Genomic DNA, 21,642 nt, shown 5'->3' on the forward strand with positions numbered 1-21,642 from the left:
ATAAAAATAAAATTACTCTGTGTGCATTCCATGTCCACATGGCCGTTCTGCCAGAAAATAGAACATGTCCTATTATTGTCCACATTACAGACAAGGACAGGACTGTTCTATTAGATGCCGGCCACTCCATTCCACAAACTGCGCAATGCACACGGCTGGTATACGTGTTTTCTGGGTCCGCAATTTGCAGACCGCAAAACATCCAACGGTCATGTGCTTATAAGGGGGAGATTTAACAAAACTGTTGTAAAGGAAAATTGGCTTAGTTGCCCCTTGCAACCAATCAGATTCCACCTTTCAATTTCCAAAGGAGCTCTGAGAAATGAAAGCTGGAATCTGATTGGTTGCTATGAGCAACTTAGACAGTTTTCCTTTACACCAGTTTTGATAAATCACCCCCCACCCCCCTTTAAGATGGCGTTTCCCTTTAAGGTAGGTCATCACCATAATCGAGGTCATACAAGTCTGGCCACTTGAAGTATACAGATTGCCGCCTTGGAATTTGCCTTCCAGTTAAAGACGATATGGTTTATCTTAAACATACAAGATTGTGGCCAGGTAATGTGCGTACGATAGCGGGGATGTGAGAGGTTATCAGCACCGCCAAATAACGCAGGGTAATTAATACCCAGGGCTCTGGGGGCGTAAAAAAGGCGTAAAAAAAACACAACGTAAACCCATAGATTGAAGGTAAAATGCATTATGGTGGATTTATCAGACGTGGAGTAGTTGCCCATAGCAACCAATCAGATTCCAGCTCTCATATTACAAAGGCTGCTTTGGAAAATGCAAGCAGCAACGTGATTGGTTGCTATTGGCAACGGCACTCCTTTCTCCTCCCCGCCCCACTTCTGATGAAACTCCTCCTATGTCCTGTGTTTTATCCAATGGCCACACACTAATGTGACTAGGGCTGCAGCTAACGATTATTTGAGTAATCGATTAGTTGTCGATAATTTCATCGATTAATCGGGAAAAAACACCAAAATGACAAAAAAAGGGGTTTATAAGATTTTACTTGAAAAATTATGTTCAAAGGCCATATTAAAACAAATTGTGGATGGCACTGTTATGGACGATCTGTGGATGGGACTGTTATGGGGGGATCTGTGGATGGCACTGTTATGGACGATCTGTGGATGGGACTGTTATGGGGATCTGTGGATGACACTGTTATGGGGGATCTGTGGATGGCACTGTTATGGGGATCTGTGGATGGCACTGTTATGGGGTGGATCTGTGGATGGCACTGTTATGGAGGGGATCTGTGGATGGCACTGTTATGGGGGATATGTGGATGGCACTGTTATGGGGGATCTGTGGATGGCACTGTTATGGGGATCTGTGGATGGCACTGTTATGGGGTGGATCTGTGGATGGCACTGTTATGGGGGATCTGTGGATGGCACTGTTATGGGGGATATGTGGATGGCACTGTTATGGGGGATCTGTGGATGGCACTGTTATGGGGATCTGTGGATGGCACTGTTATGGGGTGGATCTGTGGATGGCACTGTTATGGGGGATCTGTGGATGGCACTGTTATGGGGGATCTGTGGATGGCACTGTTATGGGGGATTTGTGGATGGCACTGTTATGGGGGATCTGTGGATGGCACTGTTATGGGGATCTGTGGATGACACTGTTATAGGGGATCTGTGGATGGCACTGTTATGGGGATCTGTGGATGGCACTGTTATGGGGATCTGTGGATGGCACTGTTATGGGGTGGATCTGTGGATGGCACTGTTATGGGGGATCTGTGGATGGCACTGTTATGGGGGATTTGTGGATGGCACTGTTATGGGGGATCTGTGGATGGCACTGTTATGGGAGGGGGATCTGTGGATGGCACTGTTATGGGGAGGGGTATCTGTGGATGGCACTGTTATGGGTGGGGATCTGTGGATAACACTGTTATGGGAGGGGGATCTGTGGATGACCATGCTATGGGGGGGATCTATGGATGACACTATATAGCATCTTATGCTATATGTGCCATCCACAGATTCCCCATAACAGTGCCATCCACAGATCCCCATAACAGTGCCATCCACAGATCCCCCTCCCCATAACAGCCCCGGCCCCGCCGCTCACAGCAGTATTCCTTAACCGGCAGTAACTTTTACTTTAACTTTAAATCAGCGCATCTTTATTACCTTACAATGAAGCTTCAGTAACAGGCAGAGCGGGCGGCGGCGTAACGTCACTTACTCACGTGACGCGCCTGCTCCGCCCCCTATATGAATGAAGCAGGCGGAGCAGGCGCGTCATGTGAGTAAGTGACGTTACGCCGCCGCCCGCTCTGCCTGTTACTGAAGCTTCATTGTAAGGTAATAAAGATGCGCTGATTTAAAGTTAAAGTAAAAGCTACTGCTGGTTAATAACCCGCAGGCATAGCGCCTGACCGCCCGCTCCCGCCCGCATAGCAACGAATCGGCCGATTATTCGGTAACGGGATTCGTCGACAACAAATCCCGTTATCGAATATTATCGATAACTTTGATTAATAGTTGCAACCCTAAATGTGACTAATGGCTTAAGGGGCTTGTGGCTTGCGCGGTTGGATGCGGCGCATCATCTGTGTTTACTGGAAGAGGTGCCACTGGCACTGACCTTAACCTCGCACACACACCTCCATTTTTGTAAGATCCTATAGAAAAGGCAACTACACTTCTGGCAGATGATTATCTCCTTAGAACAAATGGATCGGGCGGTCAAAATCCAACATGCCCAACCTTTATCTCCCTGGAAGTTTGAAGAATGCCATACACCAGCGATGCCCAACCTAAAGCTCTCTAGCTGTTGCAAAACTACTCCCAGCGTGCCCAGGTAGCCTACAGCTATCAACCTACAGCAGAGCATGGTGGGAGTTGTAGTTCTATAACAGCTGGAGAGCCGCAGTTTGAGCTTCCCGGCCATACACGTTAGATGGAGAACCAAAATCATAGGGCAGACATACCTGTAATGTGTATGGCCAGCGTCCCCTCTCCTGACATGTCTGCTTTAGAAAGTACTTGCATTCCTCATGTAATAACAATTCTAGAGCATCTGTTCTTATGAAGCTATGTTGAACCATTCCTCTACTATTCCTGCTGGAAGTTATGAATAAATTGCTAACAGTTTGCAATGAAGGTCCAGAGGGGTGTTCCCAGTTGGGAATGTGTCCCTGCACAGTTTGACACTGATTGGATAGTCTCAGACTGTGCAGGGACACACCCCAACCGGCAACTCCCATCTTCTAGCAATTCTTTCATAACTTATAGCATGAATAATAGAGAAATGGCACATCATAGAACCAGAAGAATAGATGCTCCAGAACTGTTATTACATAGGAAGGGGAAGGGGCTGACCCCTCCTTTTTAAGGCTGGCCCTAGTCAAAGTGATATGTTTTTGGTCCATGCAGTTGACCCCCTCCTGCCAATCGTACATCTACGGTGTATGTCAGGGATTTGTCAACACTGTCAAGGAGGTCATTGACTATAGTGAATGTAAAGGTCACTTTTGCATCCAGAGAGCAAATCAGGCCTTAGGGGTATGCAGCCTGTATATTCCCCCCCGGGGGGCGAATCAGCCTGGCAGCCAAATCTTATGACCACCTACAGTCTTAACATTATTTGTGTAGTGCTTTGATTAGGTTATTTGATGGTGGGGCTGTTATGTGGTCAACGAACGGTGGCATTATATGAGCATTGTATGGTGGTATTATATGAGCACTGTATGGTAGTATTATATGAGCACTGTATGGTGGTATTATATGAGCACTGTATGGTAGTATCATATGAGCACTGTATGGTGGTATTATCTGAGCAATGTATGGTGTATTATATGAGCACTCTATGGTGGTATTATATAAGCACTGTATGTTGGTATTATATGAGCACTGTATGGTGGTATTATATGAGCACTGTATGTTGATATTATATGAGCATTGTATGGTGGTATTACATGAGCACTGTATGGTGGTATTATATGAGCATTGTATGTTGGTATTATATGAGCACTGTATGTTGGTATTATATGAGCACTGTATGGTGTTATTATATGAGCACTGCATGGTATTATATGAGCACTGTATGTTGGTATTATATGAGCACTGTATCGTGCTATTATATGAGCACTCTATGGTGGTATTATATGAGCACTGTATGTTGATATTATTTGAGCATTGTATGGTGATATTATATGAGCACTGTATGGTGGTATTATATGAGCACTGTATGTTGGTATTATATGAGCACTGGTGGTATTATATGAGCACTACATGGGGGTATTATATGAGCTCTGTATGGTGGTAGTATATGAGCACTGTACTGCGGTATTATATGAGCACTGTATGGTGGTTTTATATGAGCATTGTATGTTGGTATTATATGAGCACTGTATGGTGGTTTATATGAGCACTGTATGTTGGTATTATATAAGCACTGTATGTTGGTATTATATGAGCACTGTATGGTGGAATATAAGTACTATATGTTGGTATTATATAAGCACTGTATGTTGGTATTATATGAGCACTGTATGGTGGAATATAAGTACTATATGTTGGTATTATATGGGCACTGTATGTTGGTATGATATGAGCACTGCATTGGGGTATTATATAAGTTCTGTATGGTGGTAGTATATGAGCACTGTATTGCGGTATTATATAAGCACTGTATGTTGGTATTATATGAGCACTGTATGGTGGTTTATATGAGCACTGTATTGTGGTATTATATGAGCATTGTATGGTGGTTTATATGTGCACTGTATTGCGGTATTATATGAGAACTGTATGGTTGTTTATATGAGCACTGTATGGTTGTTTATATGAGCACTGTATGGTGGTTTATATGAGCACTGTATTGCGGTATTATATGAGCATTGTATGGTGGTTTATATGAGCACTGTATTGCGGTATTATATGAGCACTGTATGGTGGTTTATATGAGAACTGTATGGTTGTTTATATGAGCACTGTATGGTGGTTTATATGAGCACTGTATGGTGGTTTATATGAGCACTGTATGGTGGTTTATATGAGCACTGTATGGTGGTATTATATGAGCACTGTATGGTGGTTTATATGAGCACTGTATGGTTGTTTATATGAGCACTGTATGGTGGTATTATATGAGCACTGTATGGTGGTTTATATGAGCACTGTATGGTGGTTTATATGAGCACTGTATGGTGGTTTATATGAGCACTGTATGATGGTATTTACTGTCATGTTGGTGCTATACTGTATGGCAGACATTTTTATGTCCCATAAGAGGACCCTGGTTCTAGAAGTTGCACATGGTGTTGCCGGATATGATGCATGATGTAGGTTTTGGAATCTTCTTGACAACCAAAACATATTGCAGCAGGTAGGTGCAGCAGGTAGGTGCAGCAGGTAGGTGCTGTATACTTTATCACACAGCCAGGGTACACAACAAGCAGAGCGCTGACCCTCCTTGCCTATGTTTACAGCAATAACAGAGATCAGGTCTGATCCTCCAAACCACAACACAAATACAGAAAAGAGGAACGAGCGTGCCCCATCCAGCCGTGAACGGACGCGGCGACGGATCACAAAGACTTACTGTATCCCTGGAGGGACAGATAGGTTCATCAAAGGTGAGCTCACCCTTTATAGCTCACGTGACGGCCCCTGAGACAGGTTCAGATAACAGACATGTTTGGCCGGGAGAAAAATATCAACATGTGTTCACGGTTACGACATTGGGCAAGAGAGCACGAAAACAGGCGGCACGGCGCTCCCCCGACCGCCTCATGCTGAATCATTCACTTTTATCACTTAGTGCATTGCGGCGGATATGTTGCGGATTTTCCGCCTCGCAAAAATGGACCTCTGGTGCAGATTTTAAATCCCTAACATGTCCACTTACGCTGTGGATTTCCTCCACGGATCTCGCCCTTTTGTTATGTCCAGGGCGCAGCTCGGATTCTGCAGAACTGAGTGACAATCTTCCCCATGCGATCATACCCTAAGGCCCTATTCATTCGACCGTAGTGCCGCCGACGCCGTGCCTTTGTTGCAGACCGCAAACCATTGGCCCGCAAAACACGGGCACCGACCGTTTGAACCCAGCACCTATTGACTTCAATGGGTCTGTAATCCGCAAGATGCGGTGAAAGATAAGACATATTCTATCTTTTGCATCGCAGAGGCACGGAAACACATGGAAGGGCTTCCATATGTTTCAGTGGGCTTCGGGATCCGTGGCTCCATGCCGCAAAAGATAGAATATGTCCTACCTTTCACCGCATCTTGTGGATCGCTGGCCCATTGAAGTCAGTGGTGTGGAGTTAACAAGGCCGGTGCCCGTGTTTTTGCGGACCCGCGGTTTGTGGCACTGCGATTACGCGAATGGGGCCTTAATCTGAACAGGCAGAGGCTACAAGAAAAATGACACGGGTTTCCAATTGAATGTCCGTCAGCAATGCTGATGTCAGATCGTTCCGAGATAAGCGGCGCCATTTATCTCTACAGGAAAAAAGTTCACTTCTCAGATCACTTTCGCAAAAATTCCTGCTCCAATAAGTGATTGACTGATATGAAATGAACAGAATCCCTTTGACAAGAGGTTCTTCAGCAGCTGCAGGTGGGGGCCCTGTTATAGATTTTGCACTGGGGCCCCTTGGATCTTCAAGTACGACAAATTTATCCGTTGTGCCATTTATCAAAATGCCAGCCAAACCTGCTGCATTGAGCACAACTGGCTCACCCTCTAATGTGTATGAGGACCTCCCGACTCTGGCCTGATGCCAGATATCAGCAGAAAGGTCAGGCATGTTGCACTTGAATATGCCTGATCCTTTGTTCTGAAGGGAGATCAGCTGCCGGTTGAGGCGCCTGGCAGCGGCTTATTCCCCATTCATCTGGCTATTGTATGACCATCTGTGGCTTCCCTCTGCGTCGTACATTTGCGTGACCGTCTGCAGCAGAACTATGTATTGTGCAGTACTTCTGGGAAAAGTATAACTCAATTGCTGACTGTGCGTTAGCCTTCCCCTTAAAGTGTCTGATATTGTCTAGTCGGTGCTGCCAAACCGATCAAGGACAAACCTTCTCGACAAGGCGAACGGTAACACCGAGATAACCTTTCAATTCCAGGAGGATTAACAGAGGAACAGCCGAAAGTGAGTTCCTCTTTAAGATATCCTTTTTGTAAAATATCGCAATGGAAATGCAAAACAATACAACCGGTAAGATTAGTTGCACGGCGCAAGGTCACGGGCGTCTTGAGAGTCCCTTCTCCTCGCACATCACTCGAGGTACATTTTTAAGTGTGACATGTTGGGTAAACAGACGGCGCGCTCGCAGCCTTATTTGTGCAGAGCGCCGCTGCCTGCCGCTTGTTTCCTAAACCCGGGCAGCAATTATGGAAATCACTTCTGTGTTGTGATAACACTTAACAAAAAAATTAACGAAACCATGGCAAAGGCGAAAAACCGGAACCGATGATACACAAGATGGCGGGTGAAGTGATAAAATGCAAGAAGGTTGCTATTTGCGTCCATAACTTCCTCCCGCAATTTCTCCGGTCCGGAAAAGGGTAACATAAAGATAGAGTCAGGTGTGGAAAATCCTAAGAAGCGGAAGCACCGAAGGAATTCACTACGGAATCTGACATGAAACACAGGCGTATACCGCGCCAAAATCCACGCAAAATCCACCGACAAGATGTGTCTTCCCAAAAAGAAATGACCTATCCCTTCTTAATTCGTATTCTGGAAACTGCAGCCAGTAGCTAGCCCTGTTGAATCGACACGGAATCGTCATGGAATAACAAAAATGGATTTACCTGAAATTTTTATTTCCTGTAGTCCATAGGCAGCACAGTCACGAAGAAAGCTGTGCTGCCATAGGACGTCCAAGAAACAGAAAATTCCTTGGGGGAAATCTGAGCGTCCCCCGCGGAGTCCGCTACACGTACATGTCGTATGTTTATATACCTAGAGTACAGTCACACGCAATGGATTCTGCGCAGTGAAACTAGCCACAAATCTGCATCAAAATCTGCACGTTACATTTGGGTTTGCTTTGCAAAGGATGAAATCCGTCATGGAAATCTGTGGATTTAAAGGGGTTGTTCACGAATGAAGACCTTTTCTACAGACCCCACAGCGTGGCCGAACCTATGGTGGTAATCATATGTAATGACCCAGAGTGCCATTACCACTTCCGCACCCCGCTACTGTCTCCTATAGGCTAATTCCATGTCATCTGTGTATTTATTTCAGGTCCTTCACAATGTGCATTCCTATGTTTGAAACTGTTATTGTTCATGTAATGTGCCTGGTTCACCAGTAGGTGGCAGCAAACATGGCAGTGCTACTTTGCAGAGGATGGAACCCTTCTTTCCATTCTACACTCCCTCTCTAAGGAAGAGAGGAGGGACTAGTTAGTTAGGGTCAGTCTTAGTTTACACCTGCCAAGGTAGGGTGTGCAGCAGGAGCACGTCCCTGCTGGACGTGTCCTGCCTAAGTCAGCTAGAGCACCTTCAGCTCTGCTGGACACAGAGGCCAACGCCTGAAGCCTCTGAAGCCAGTAGGAAAAGTTCCCTGGATTAATCTAGAGTCAGACTACAGAGAGAGAAATTGCAGCCTAAAGCAGAAAGCAAAGATTCCATTTCAGCCTGTCAGCACAGCAGAGCCAGAGAGCAACAGATGTAGCAGAATTGAGTTTGTTTGCCTGCCAGAGTTAATGCTAACGCCTGCTGGAACCAAGATAAAGCCTGTAAACTGTTGGAGAAACGTCTATCCAAAGTAAAATTGTTATTGAACTTCACACAAGGTCTGGACCTAACGGTGCTGGCGTCACGAACACCAGGGACCCTGCCGCCAAGGCACTCTAACAAAAACCCATTCCGCTCAGGGCACCTCAAACACCATCTGGCGGGATTCCCTGGACAAACAGAGAGTGCCCCAAAGGAACTGGTGCTGTCCTTCCCATCACTGCACGCCGGCCCAGGGAGGCTCCGCTAACCGTGAGTAAATTGACTACTACCCCCATCGGCCTACCGTGCCCTTGCGGACTGCGTCGCTGCACATGCTTAGCTGATCCTCACCGCTGGGTTCTGGCTCCACTTCTGCCCCGCCGGCTCTGAAGGTCCTGGGTCTTCACGCGTAAACATCTGGTGTGACACCAGTGGCAGTGGTCAGGTGTCACCCATGTGTCATGTTATTGGGTCACCTGATGCATAGGTGATACGTCATTGCTGTGGACAGTTATTGGCGGCAGCGGCATCAAACCGGATGTTCAGAGCAGGAACCCAGCGGCAGGGATCAGGTAAGTATGATTACCACTGCAGGTCTGGCCACGCTGGATGGTCTGTAAAAAAAAGCTCCACAAAGGTGAAACGCCTTTAAAATCCGCACGGTAGGTGAATTTTTCTGCGGTGTGTGGGAGAGATTCTGCAAAATCGCACCCTCTTTGCTGGTGAGGGCGTTTTAACGCAGCTGAGGTTTTTGTCCCGAGGATTTCTACTGGGGATTTGCATTTGGAAACATCGCGGATCTGCACAAGGATTTCAATGTGGCCACCGGCCGTGGTTTCAGGATGAAATCCGTGGCAATAACGGACAGATCCATTGCACAGATTTCAGTCCCATTTGCGTAAGAATATCAGATTCCCATAAAAAAAATGATGAGAGTTTTAGGTGTTTTTTTTTGTGTAATTTGACATGAAAAATGCTCATTAAAAGTCCACCAGGTGAACATGCACTTATACACTGTTTCGTGGCAGAAAATCCACAGTGTATCTGCCACGTGTGAACATACTAGATTGATTTTCACAAATTTCTCTGAGATAAGAGGCAACAAACGTGTATGGCAGCCACTTATCATCTAGCTCTGGCTGGATATGATCACTGTGAAGCCCGCTATGCAAAATATTGCATCCTCGTGCCAACTATTGCCCTTCAAAAACTGCCATATAGTTCACAAATACCACACAATACTACCGCCATACAGTGCTCGTTATAAATAGAACCTCCTCATACCAATTTCAAATCAGTCTTCGCCATCTGAGAAATATTCTGCTTTAAAATCCTGCTAATCCCGGACGAGAAACATAAAATATATAACTTGCGGTATAACCACAAGTAAAGGGATTGTGAGAGCTGAGATCACTGGAGCTAAATACATAGAGCGCGGGATGGACGAGACGTGAAGCACTCGCAGGACGTTTAACCCTGTCCGTTCACCACTATTTTAACATGACATGCCCAGTGCTAAGGTGGATCCGGTTTACACCGTCCCAAAGTGCACCTAATGGCACCTCACTGACTTGGGGGCATCCGCCAGCCTGTACTCACTGCACACAACCATATCTAAACTTTTCTCCGGGTACTGTCTTAGTCTCAGCTGGTGTGCGGTATTACATGGGCACTGAATGGCAGAATTACAGCTTTTTAAAGTTAATATCATTTTGCTCTATGTGGGGATTGTCTGATATCTAGAATATTATCACATCATGAGGACCCTCATAATAGTGCCAGTCATAGGACCCTCATAACAGCCACAGGCAGAGGCGCACCACCAATGAGGCCAGGTGAGGCGATTGCCTCAGGCAGCACCAGGTAGGGGCAAGAGGGGGGCAGCCGAAGGGGGGTTATCTGTTTCTGCAGTATAGTATTGGGAAGCACAATGGGCACAGTATGTGGCACTGTATTACCCTGTATGTTTTGTAGCTCCATATGTAATGTTTTCCAAGTATGGCTTTAACAGTAGGGCTGGAGGGAAGGGGTTAGGTTAAGAAATTGGCATTGGGGGTTTGGGGTGCCGTTTCAGTTTTTGCCTCAGGCAGCAGAAAGGCTAGGTGCACCCCTGGCCACAGGGCCCTCATAATAGTGCCAGTCATAGGACCCTCATAACAGTGCCAGCCACAGGGCCCTCATAATAGTGCCAGTCATAGGACCCCCATAACAGTGCCAGCCACAGGGCCCTCATAATAGTGCCAGTCATAGGACCCTCATAACAGTGCCAGCCACAGGACCCTCATAACAGTGCCAGCCACAGGACCCTCATAACAGTGCCAGCCACAGGACCCTCATAATAGTGCCAGCCACAGGACCCTCATACCAGTGCCAGGCACAGGACCCTCATAACAGTGCCAGGCACAGGACCCTCATACCAGTGCCAGGCACAGGACCCTCATAACAGTGTTAGTCACAGAGCCCTCATAACAGTGCCAGCCACAAAACCCTCATAACAGTGCCAGCCACAGGACCCTCATAATAGTGCCAGCCACAAGACCCTCATAACAATGCCAGCCACAGGACCCTCATAACAATGCCAGCCACAGCAGGATCTCATAATAGTGATATTCACAGGACCTTAAAACAATATCAACCACGAGACCCTCATAACAATGACAATCACAGGACTCTCATAATAGTACCAGTCATAGGACCCTCATAACAGCAACAGCCACAAGACCCTCATAGTGCCAGCCACAGGACCCTCATAGTGCCAGCCATAGGACCCTCATAGTGCCAGCCACAGCCACAGGACCCTCATAGCAGCGATTGTTATAGGACCTTAAAACAGTATCAACCAAAAGACCCTCACAACAATGACAATTACAGGACTGTCATAATAATGCCAGCCACAGGACCCTCAAACAGTGTCAGGCACAAGATCCTCATAATAGTGCCAGTCACAGGAATCTCCTAATAGTGCCAGCCACGAGACCCTCATATTAGTGCCAGCCACAGGGCCCTCATAATAGTGCTAGCCACAGGACCTTCATAACATTGCCAGCCACAGGACCCTCATAACACTGCCAGCCACAGGACCTTCATAACATTGCCAGCCACAGGACCCTCATAACACTGCCAGCCACAGGACCCTCATAACACTGCCAGTGCTAGCCACAGGACCCTCAAAATAGTGCCAGCCACAGGACTGTCGTAACAATTCCGTCCACAGGACCTTCATAACAGTGCCAGCCACAGCACCCTCATAATAGTGATAGCCATGAGACCCTAAAAACAGTACCAGCCGCAGAATCCCCACAACATTGATAATACAATCCCTTGAGGGGCGCAGTACCTGGGAGGAAGAATGTAATCACTGTGGTCTGATGGACGGTGGCAGGAAGAGAGCAGTTGGTGCAGCTGGGCTCTGGATGTGACTCAGCAGCGCCAGAGCTGCACAACCTCCATACCACCCACCCTGCCACCCAACAGCACAAGGAAAATTCTTGCACGTGCCACTTTTGGCATACATATTATGCTTCTGTCACCCGTGTACTTTGATCTATAAACTCCTAATATACTGTGATAACCTTCATTGGATTCCGAATCTGCAGCAATCAGTTCTAGTAACCTATAATGTACTGTTGACTACCAGGCAGGATCACCCATTCTATATAATTAGATTATCAAGAGGTACCATAATATAAAGAAGTCTCCCGATCATAATGTATTAGTTCTAGCCATCTATATAATATGTAGTAATCTGCTGAATCGATTTAAGACCTGGTGCACACCACCGTGTCCATATTGTGGTCTGTAGACCACGGATCCACAAAAGGAAGCCTTCCGTGTGCAATCTGCATTTTTCCCAGGTGTGCACCACGAATGAGGCCAGGTGAGGCGATCGCCTCAGGCAGCTCCACATAAGGGCAAGAGGGAGACAGCAGAAGGGCCACGGGCAATGAGTGCTTCCATTGTGGCAAAGGGATTAGGTTAAGAAATTGGCATTGGGGAGTGGGGCGCCATTTCAGTTTTCACCTCAGGCAGCAGAAAGGCTAGGGGCACCCCTGATTTTTTCTTGCTCACAACATGGACAACAATAGGACATGTTCTATAATTTGTGGAACGGACATACAGATGCGGATCCATAGAAATAAATGGGTTCATGTGCAATCGGAAAAAAATGCAGCTCGGACATGATACAAAATACAGTTGTGTGCATGGGGCCTAAGGCTAAGTTCACATTTGCACCAAAATTCCAGTATTCTCTACTTGCCAAAGAACGGAATCACTTGATTCAACATCCCTGACTATGATGAGTTCGGCCAGATTATTGGCATAGATGCCAGTATTTTTTTTATTTTATTTTTTGCTGCAGTCTGCATACCGTGGGTTAACAGGCAGTGTTTTATTAGTTCCAGGAACTTATATGGTTAAAGGGAGTGAGTGAGCAGTTTTAACCATGATAAACTGCTGACAGCCCTAGATAGGAGCTGGGGAGAGAGCGGGACAAACATACCTTTTGTGGAGTTTTTTTTTTTTAGGAGTAGTGAGAATGTGAAGTTTTATTCTGCCAGACTCTGCTCTTGTAAGTGTCCAGGAGGCAGAGCTTCACTGTGAAGTGCTATCTGCATTTGACTTCTTCATAGCCCCATCCCTTGGCTTTAAGTGACAGCAGTAGTGGTCCCCTGGTTGGATGCTAAGAGGAGGGGCTATGAAGCAGGTCAAAGCAGAGAGCACTTCACAGTGAAGCTCTGCCTCCTGGGCAATTGCAGGAGCAGAATCTGGCAGAATAGAATTCTTATTTACGCTACTCCTGATAAAAAAAAAAAAAAAAGCTCCACAAAAGGTATGCTTGTCTTCCTTTACATGAGTGCCCACTATATCAGTGCCAGTCACCAAGGGTGTTGGTGGACTCTCAAGATACCAGGGGCACAAGTGGTACCACCGAATCTGCTGATCACTGATGCCAAGAGATCAGGAACACCAGGCAACAGACCCAGTTCACATGCTAGAACCGACACCATCTCTATACGTGTCAGCCACCGAGCCCCTGGGGCCGCTGGCATGATGTCATCAGTGGTTTAGTGATGGAAGCATAGGCCTGTTTTTCCCTGCACCACTTATGTCTTTACTGGAAACCTGGATGACTAGACTACTCTTCCAGGAGTCTGGGAGGTCTCCCATTTTTTTCCGAGGAGCCTTCACGGAGAGTAAGAAGGTCGTATAATAAATCATTGTCAAACAATATAAATGATTATATCACGATTTCCCAGCTGCAGTTATAGTAATACATAATGACCTCCTTATTATCAGGATGGGATCAGACGGTGCTGAATATTACATAACATCTAATGAATGCAAATGAACAGGACAGGCAGCACGAGACAGACATCTAATCCTCCATGACCTCCTCACAGCAAATTATGAACATCAAAAGTGTCAACGTTCAAAGGGAGAACTTATCGTCACACTACAGGAAGTTTGTCTAAGATCTAAGCCATAAAAAAATAATCCTTGGTAATTCAATTATGATTGTGGTAGCTTTGGCTTCCTTATAATCGGATGCCAGGTGACCCGCTGTCACTTTTGTTTCTAAATTCACATGGCTGTACATAAAGTGATCATTTCTGATCATAGGATTTAGATATAGGCCTAACAACTAATGCGATGGACGGGTCTTACCTTTCAGCTGATCGGCCGCTACAATCTGTCCAACGCGTTCCACCACCAAACTGTCTTCCATCATGTAGCGATCGTCCAGATATTTTGCCGTTTTTTCAGATATGTGCACTTTGCCCGCAACTCCAAGCTGCTCCATGAGATTGGCGAGGTTGACATCATTTGACCACACGTCAAACTTAAACCTTCTCATGCCAAGGATGCCGCATAGCACTGTACCAGTGTGTACACCGACACGCATATTGACCATCTCTTTCTTCTCCTGGCAGAACTGCTCAATGGCCTCAATCATGCCAAGGCCCATCTCAATGCAGCAGTAGGCATGATCTGCCCGCGGTTCGGGGCATCCTGCCACGCAGTAGTAGCAGTCACCCAAGGTGCTGATCTTCTCACATCTTGTCTCCTCGCAGAGCCGGTCAAAACGGCCAAACAGGTCATTGAGAAGTCCCACAAGGGCATGGGCAGACTTGTTGGCGCTCATCTTGGTGAATCCTACAATATCGGCAAACAGTATGCTTACTTGCTCTATTCTTTGCATCTTGAAGGGCCTGAAGACAATTGGCGTCTTTTGAATAGAGGACTTCTTTTTGCGACTTTTGGGGCTTGACGCCGAATGGCGTTTTACTGAATTCTCACTCTCATCATCCCCCTGCTTCATTAGGTCATCAGCAATAATCCTTGGCATGACAGAGTGAATCATTCTTTCTTTGAGGGCTTTCTCCACTTCCAGATCTTTGCCATGCATGATGGACTGGCCAACCTTTAAGAAAGTGCTGCGTGATCGGACTTCAGACATTATGAAAAGGTGGACTCCTATGGCATGAATACAGACATGCAATAGCGCCTTGCTTAGTAGTTCCCAATGAGCCATCCTATCTTCCAAAGGAGCGAAACATCCTTCGTCACGAAAGTGGTATCCAAAGGTCTCGAAAAGTATAGAGTAAACTACCCCAAGACAGGCACTGAGGTACAGGGGCAAGTGCATTACTGTGTAGAGAAGGAGCAAAACCTCCACACAAATTGAGAAACTGCCAACTTGGGACATGCAAGAAGTTGAAGCTGGAGCTCGGAGGGAAGTAAGGTTTGATAGGTCATGGTGGGCAGTTTTAGGGGTCAAAACCTGGAACTGAGAGGCCAAAGTCAAGGCAAAGACCAGCAATGTGACAAGTAAGGAGATGGCCGTGCAGTGCCGAGCATAAGATTTGGTGAAGGTAAAGAAGAAAAAGCTTAGGCACACCACAAGGAAGCACAGGGTTGGTACAAGGTAGCAAAGTTTGGCTTTCATATGGACACCGAAGTAGATGCTCCACAGGAGCCCAGACACGGAGAGGTACAGTAGAGCATAGCGAAACCTGCGCTGCGTCTGTGGGAAGCATCTCTCCACGCAGGCTTCCTCCAGGTTACTGGAATCGAATTTTGGGTTCCACCACTTGGACATAGACCTTTCAAAAAGCTGAGGGAGCTTCTTCTTTTTTCGAGCACCCCTGGCTCCTCCACCCTTTTTTACTCCAGACTCCCCAGAGCTGCAGCTGGATGATATGCTGTATTTGCAACGCCTTGAAGGTGCTTGGTGGTGCTGCCTATTAATTTTCACAGTTACACTAGTATTGTCCCCGCTGCCATCACACCTCACCTCCGTATGATGCAGCAGCTGCTGGTTCACAGGGGAAGCCATATTGTCGATATATAGTTTTCCTGGGACTTTTTTTTTTTCTTCCTTTCTCCACCTCACACCCCCTTCACCACCACCACCTCCACCAGGAACACTACCGCCCCCTCCTAACCTTTAGCTGCAGACTAACAGAAGGGTTTTGACAGCTTCCAGCCTGCCTGAGGTAGCACTCACTTGCGCCTCCATGCAAAGTAGCCTCTCCTGTCTCCCTGTTCTGGCAGCTAAATACAGTCATTCAGGAAAGCAGATATCTCCAGATGCAGACGGACCACACCAGAGTAAGGCAATGCAGTCCATACATTAACGTGTAGCAAAGACACGCCAGAAGACACCGAGGAACCTGCAGTAGATCATCTCTTTCCTCCTGAAATATTTAGGAGCAGTTCAATCGTGAACCCTGAGGGAGACAATAATGTATGTTATATTCCATCCACGTTGGGAAGGAGGGGGGGCAGTGGGGGGTCCATCTTTCATAGGAAAATATTCCAGTATTCCCAGGACACGCCAGACATAGTCAATGCAGAAAAACCAAAAGGATGAAGCTATTGCCTTCTTTTTTTTGGAGGGTGCTAGATGTTAATTGCAGTCTCTTTTTTTCCCCCTTCTGGATCCCTCTTCTTGCTAGGGTTTTGCTTCAGTGCCTGGTTTCCGGTCGCTTGCTGTCTATGCAGCAGGTTGGGGTGCTCCTCTCTTGGTGGTGAGGGGTGCACACAGGAGGCTTCAGCTCTCTTTGGCCAGACATGAGGGGCCTCACACCAGTACACAGACAGGCCGCTCTCTCTCTCTCTCTCTCTCTCTCTCTTCTCGCTTTCCTGGCTGCTTTTCCTATGCTGTGCTGAGCAGAGAGGGGGGAGGAGGAGGAGGAGGAGAGCGAAGGGGGGGTGAGGCAGGCGGTGAGCATAGGGAGGAGATAGAGAGATGGGAAAAGGGGTAGAGGCTGAGGAAAGGAACCACAGTTATGTGATTTCAAGGGGAAAAATGCAAAAAAAAATAAAAAATGTAAGTGATGCAGGAGGAGACTCCGGGGGAAGATGCCTTGCACAGTCAGTCCTGTCTGGCAGGAAGATTACGTAGGCCATTCCCCAGAATTCAGGGCTTCTTCATATGTCTGGACGTTTAGTATATTCCCGCCTCGTGCAGAGCTGTGACACGGCAAGCGAATCGACAGTCATTTCCGATTTCTCTGATGTAATGTAACCTTAGATAATGGCAGCACCGACGAGTAACCGATAGTCATAGGATAAGACGAGGTTCTAGCGAAATGACACCCTATTCATCACCCATGTCTCCATTTTGCAGAAGATTCCACTCTGGCCCCCTTAGCGCCAAATTTGCACTCACTATGATATTATGTCCATGGTGATCACCGCTGTCATTCGCAGATGTTTTGTCCATAGCGAGCAACTGGGCGCGTGATTTATGGATACTGGAAACCCAGGGGCGTAGCTAAAGGCTCATGAGCCCTGGTGCAGGAGGTCAGCTTGGGCCCCCCACCACCACCACCTTCCCTCAGTGCTCTATGGCAAGGGGCAGGGGTGCACCTAGCCTTTCTGGTGCCCGAGGCAAAAATTGAAACATCCCCATCCCCCATGCCAAATTCTCCAGTCCTACTGTTAAAGGGGTTGTCCTCTTTTTACTACTGACGACCTATCCTAAAGATAGGTCACTAGTATCAGACCGGGCAGGTGTGCCGAGAGATCAGCTGTTTGAAGAGAGGGCAGTGCTGATATGAGAGCTGCCTTCTCTGCTCTATGCACCTGCTCACCGCAGCATTTGCAGTGGTGAGCAGGTAAACAGAGCAGAGAAGGCAGCGCTCGTACGAAAAATAAAGTGGACAACCCCTTTAAAGACATACTTAGAAAACATTACATACAGCGCTATAGAACATACAGGGTAATACAGCCACACATCTGTACCTCTTACATCCAGTGATGTCTCCTCTGATGTAGATATTCTCTTTCCTCATCTTCTCCATCAGACCAGACCGCCATGGTGACTTCTTTCAGCCGTGCCTCGTCTCTGCAGAGTTTAACAAACAGACATCTTACTTTCCTACTTTTCCATCATCCTCCCACCTTCTCAACACCCCATTCTACACCCCCCCCCCCCCAAATCCCCAAAACTATACTGTGGAAACAGTACAAAAAAATACCCCCTTACCTTTCAGATCAGACCCCCATTATTAAACCCCAGATAAGACCCCCCTATCTCAGACCAGACCCCCTTTAGACCTCTGTCAGACCCCATATCAGACCCCCATTAGACCTCAATGTCAGATGCTGCCCCAATGTCAGACCTCAGATAAGACTCCCATTAGACCTCCAGACCCCCATATAAGACCCTCATTAGACCTCCAGACCCCCATTAGACCTCAAACCAGACCTCCAGACCCCCATTTTACCTCCAAACTCCCATATCTGACCCCCATTAGACCTCTAGATCCCCAATCAGACCCTCATTAGACTTCCAGACACCCATTCAGACCCCTATTAGACCTCCAGACCCCCAATCGGGCCCACATTAGACCTCAAGACTCCCAATCAGACCCTTCAGGCCCCTAATCAGACTCTTCAGACCCCCAATCAGACTCTTCAGACCCCCAATCAGACCCTTTAGACCCCCATATCAGACCTCAGATCAGACTATAAAATAAATAAACAAACTTACCTCTCCTGCTCTGCCGCTCCTCTTCCGGTCAGGCTGTCTCCTGGGCTCTCATCTTTTCTCAGATCCCGCGCTGCAGTCACCTGACCTCCTGCAGCGTCAGGTCAGAGTGCGCTATGTACGCTATGCAGGCAGCCAGGACACAGCAGCACCGGCCCCGCGAAGAGCGAGCAGGAGGAGGGGTAAGTACTGTACAGCGCTCACAGCCCTTCTCTCCCCCTCCTCCTGCAGACTAGTGAGAGCATTCATTATAGAAGCACTCACTAGTATTCCCTTTATAAGATGCAGTGCATCTTATAAAGGGAAATATACAGCACCACTAGCAAGGGTGCTAAGTCATTACTGAAAAACTTCATAGATGTTTCTCTTGTGTCTTACAAGAGAAACTTCTATGAGGTTTTTCAGCAATGACTTAGCACGAGCTCTATAGCCCAGTGGTTAAGGTTCTTGCCTTTAATGTAGATGGTTGTGAGTTCAAATTCCCACAGAAACATTTTAAAAATAGAGTCTAAATAAAACTTAAATACACAGGACTCACTTCATAAAAAGTTTTTTTTTTCTTTTCATCGCAATATTCTGACCCTCTTAACTTTTTTATAGTTATGTCTACGGAGATGTATGGGGGCTCATTTTTTGTGGGACGATCTGTCATTTTTGACAATACCATTTTGGGGTGTGTATGACTTGATCACTTTTTATTCAATTTTCTTGGGCGATAAAGTGATGAAAAAAATGCAAATCTGCCTTTTTTTAAATAGTTTTCTGTCACGCCATTCACCATATGGCTAACTTTTTTAAAATATTTTAATAGTATAGGCGTTTTCGCATGCGGTGATGCCCATAATGCTATTTTTTTTGTTTGTTTCTTTTTATTTTGGGGAATGGGGGTGATTTTAATTTTGAAGGTATTTTTTATATTTTCTAAACTTTTTTTTTTAATTTTTTTTTTACTTTTTGTTAGGTCCCCCAAGTGGAACACAACTTACAATTATCAGATGTAAATTGCTCCATTAGGCCTAGTTTACACGAACGTATGGCTTTTTCAGTTTGCGGTCCGTTTTTCACAGATCTGTTGTTCCGTTTTTTGTTTCCGTTGTGTTTCCGTTTCTGTTCCGTTTTTCCGTATGGCATATACAGTATACAGTAATTACATAGAAAAAATTGGGCTGGGCATAACATTTTCAATAGATGGTTCAGCAAAAACAGAACGGATACGGAAGACATACGGATGCATTTCCGTATGTGTTCCGTTTTTTTTGCGGACCCATTGACTTGAATGGAGCCACGGAACGTGATTTGCGGGCAATAATAGGACATGTTCTATCTTTCAACAAAACGGAAAAACGGAAATACGGAAACGGAATGCATACGGAGTACATTCCGTTTTTTTTGCGGAACCATTGAAATGAATGGTTCCGTATACGGAACACAAAAAAAAGTTTTCCCCCCAAAAAATTTAAAGTTTCAAGTAAAAATAAACAAAAACGTCAGTTTCCCCAAATAAAGTTAAAAAAAAGTTGGGAAAAAATAGGGGGGGAAAAAGTATACATATTAGGTATCGCCGCGTCCGTATCGACCGGCTCTATAAACATATCACATGACCTAACCCCTCAGATGAACACCGTAAAAAATAAAAAATAAAAACTGTGCTAAATAAACAATTTTTTTGTCACCTTACATCACAAAAAGTACAACAGCAAGCGATCAAAAAGGCGTTTGCCCACTAAAATAGTACCAATCTAACCGTCACCTCATCCCACAAAAAATGAGCCCCTACCTGAGACACTCGTCCAAAAAATAAAAAAACTATGGCTCAGAATATGGAGACACTAAAACATCATTTTTTTTGTTTTAAAAAAGCTGTTATTGTATAAAACTTACATAAATTTAAAAAAAGTATACATATTTAATATCGCCGCGTTCGTATCGACCGGCTCTATAAAAATATCACATGACCTCAGATGAACACCGTAAAAAATTTAAAATAAAGACTGTGCTAAATAAACCATTTTTTGTCACCTTACATCACAGAAAGTTTAATAGCAAGCGATCAAAAAGTCACACGCACCCCAAAATAGTGCCAATAAAACCGTCATCTCATCCTGCAAAAATCATACCCTACCCAAGGTAATCCCCCAAAAACTGAAAAAATTATGGCTCTCAGACTATGGAAACACTAAAACATGATTTTTTTTGCTTCAAAAAAGAAATCATTGTGTAAAACTTACATAAAAAAAAAAGTATACATATTAGGTATTCCTTTCCTTCTGCGCCCTGCCGTGTGCCCGTACAGCTGTTTACGACCACATATGGGGTGTTTCTGTAAACTACAGAATCAGGGCAATAAATATTAAGTTTTGTTTGGCTGTTAATCCTTGCTTTGTTACTGGGAAAAATAGATTAAAATGGAAAATTTGCCAAAAAATGTAAATTCTGAAATTTCATCTCCATTTGCCAATAACTCTTGTGGAACACCTAAAGAGTTAACAACATTTGTAAAATCAGTTTTGAATACCTTGAGGGGTGTAGTTTCTTAGATGGGGTCACTTTTATGGAGTTTCTACTCTAGGGGTGCATCAGGGGGCTTCAAATGGGACATGGTGTCAAAAAAACAGTCCAGCAAAATCTGCCTTACAAAAACCGTATGGCATTCCTTTCCTTCTGCGCCCTGCCGTGTGCCCGTACAGCGGTTTACAACCACATATGGGGTGTTTCTGTAAACTACAGAATCAGGGCCATAAATATTGAGTTTTGTTTGGCTGTTAACCCTTGCTTTGTAAAAGTAAAAAAAATATTAAAATGGAAAATCTGCCAAAAAAGTGAAATTTTGAAATTGTATCTCTATTTTCCATTAATTCTTGTGGAACACCTAAAGGGTTAACGACGCTTGTAAAATCAGTTTTGAATACCTTGAGGGGTGTAGT

At 45.6% G+C, this 21,642-nt stretch overlaps 1 protein-coding gene across 1 annotated transcript in view; it reads right to left on the reverse strand.

The window, feature by feature from the left end:
• The window catches only part of ADCY9 (adenylate cyclase 9), a 92,378-nt gene extending 75,414 nt beyond the window's left edge, over positions 1-16,964 (reverse strand). The window contains exon 1 of the mRNA XM_040441811.1: positions 14,386-16,964. Within this exon, the coding sequence (XP_040297745.1) occupies positions 14,386-16,057 (1,672 nt within the window). The 5' untranslated portion in view covers positions 16,058-16,964. The remainder of the gene's footprint in view (positions 1-14,385) is intronic.
• Between the last annotated feature and the right edge of the window lie 4,678 nt (positions 16,965-21,642).

This window comes from Bufo bufo, chromosome 7 (assembly GCF_905171765.1).
Source record: "Bufo bufo chromosome 7, aBufBuf1.1, whole genome shotgun sequence".
Taxonomy (NCBI): Eukaryota; Metazoa; Chordata; class Amphibia; order Anura; family Bufonidae; genus Bufo; species Bufo bufo.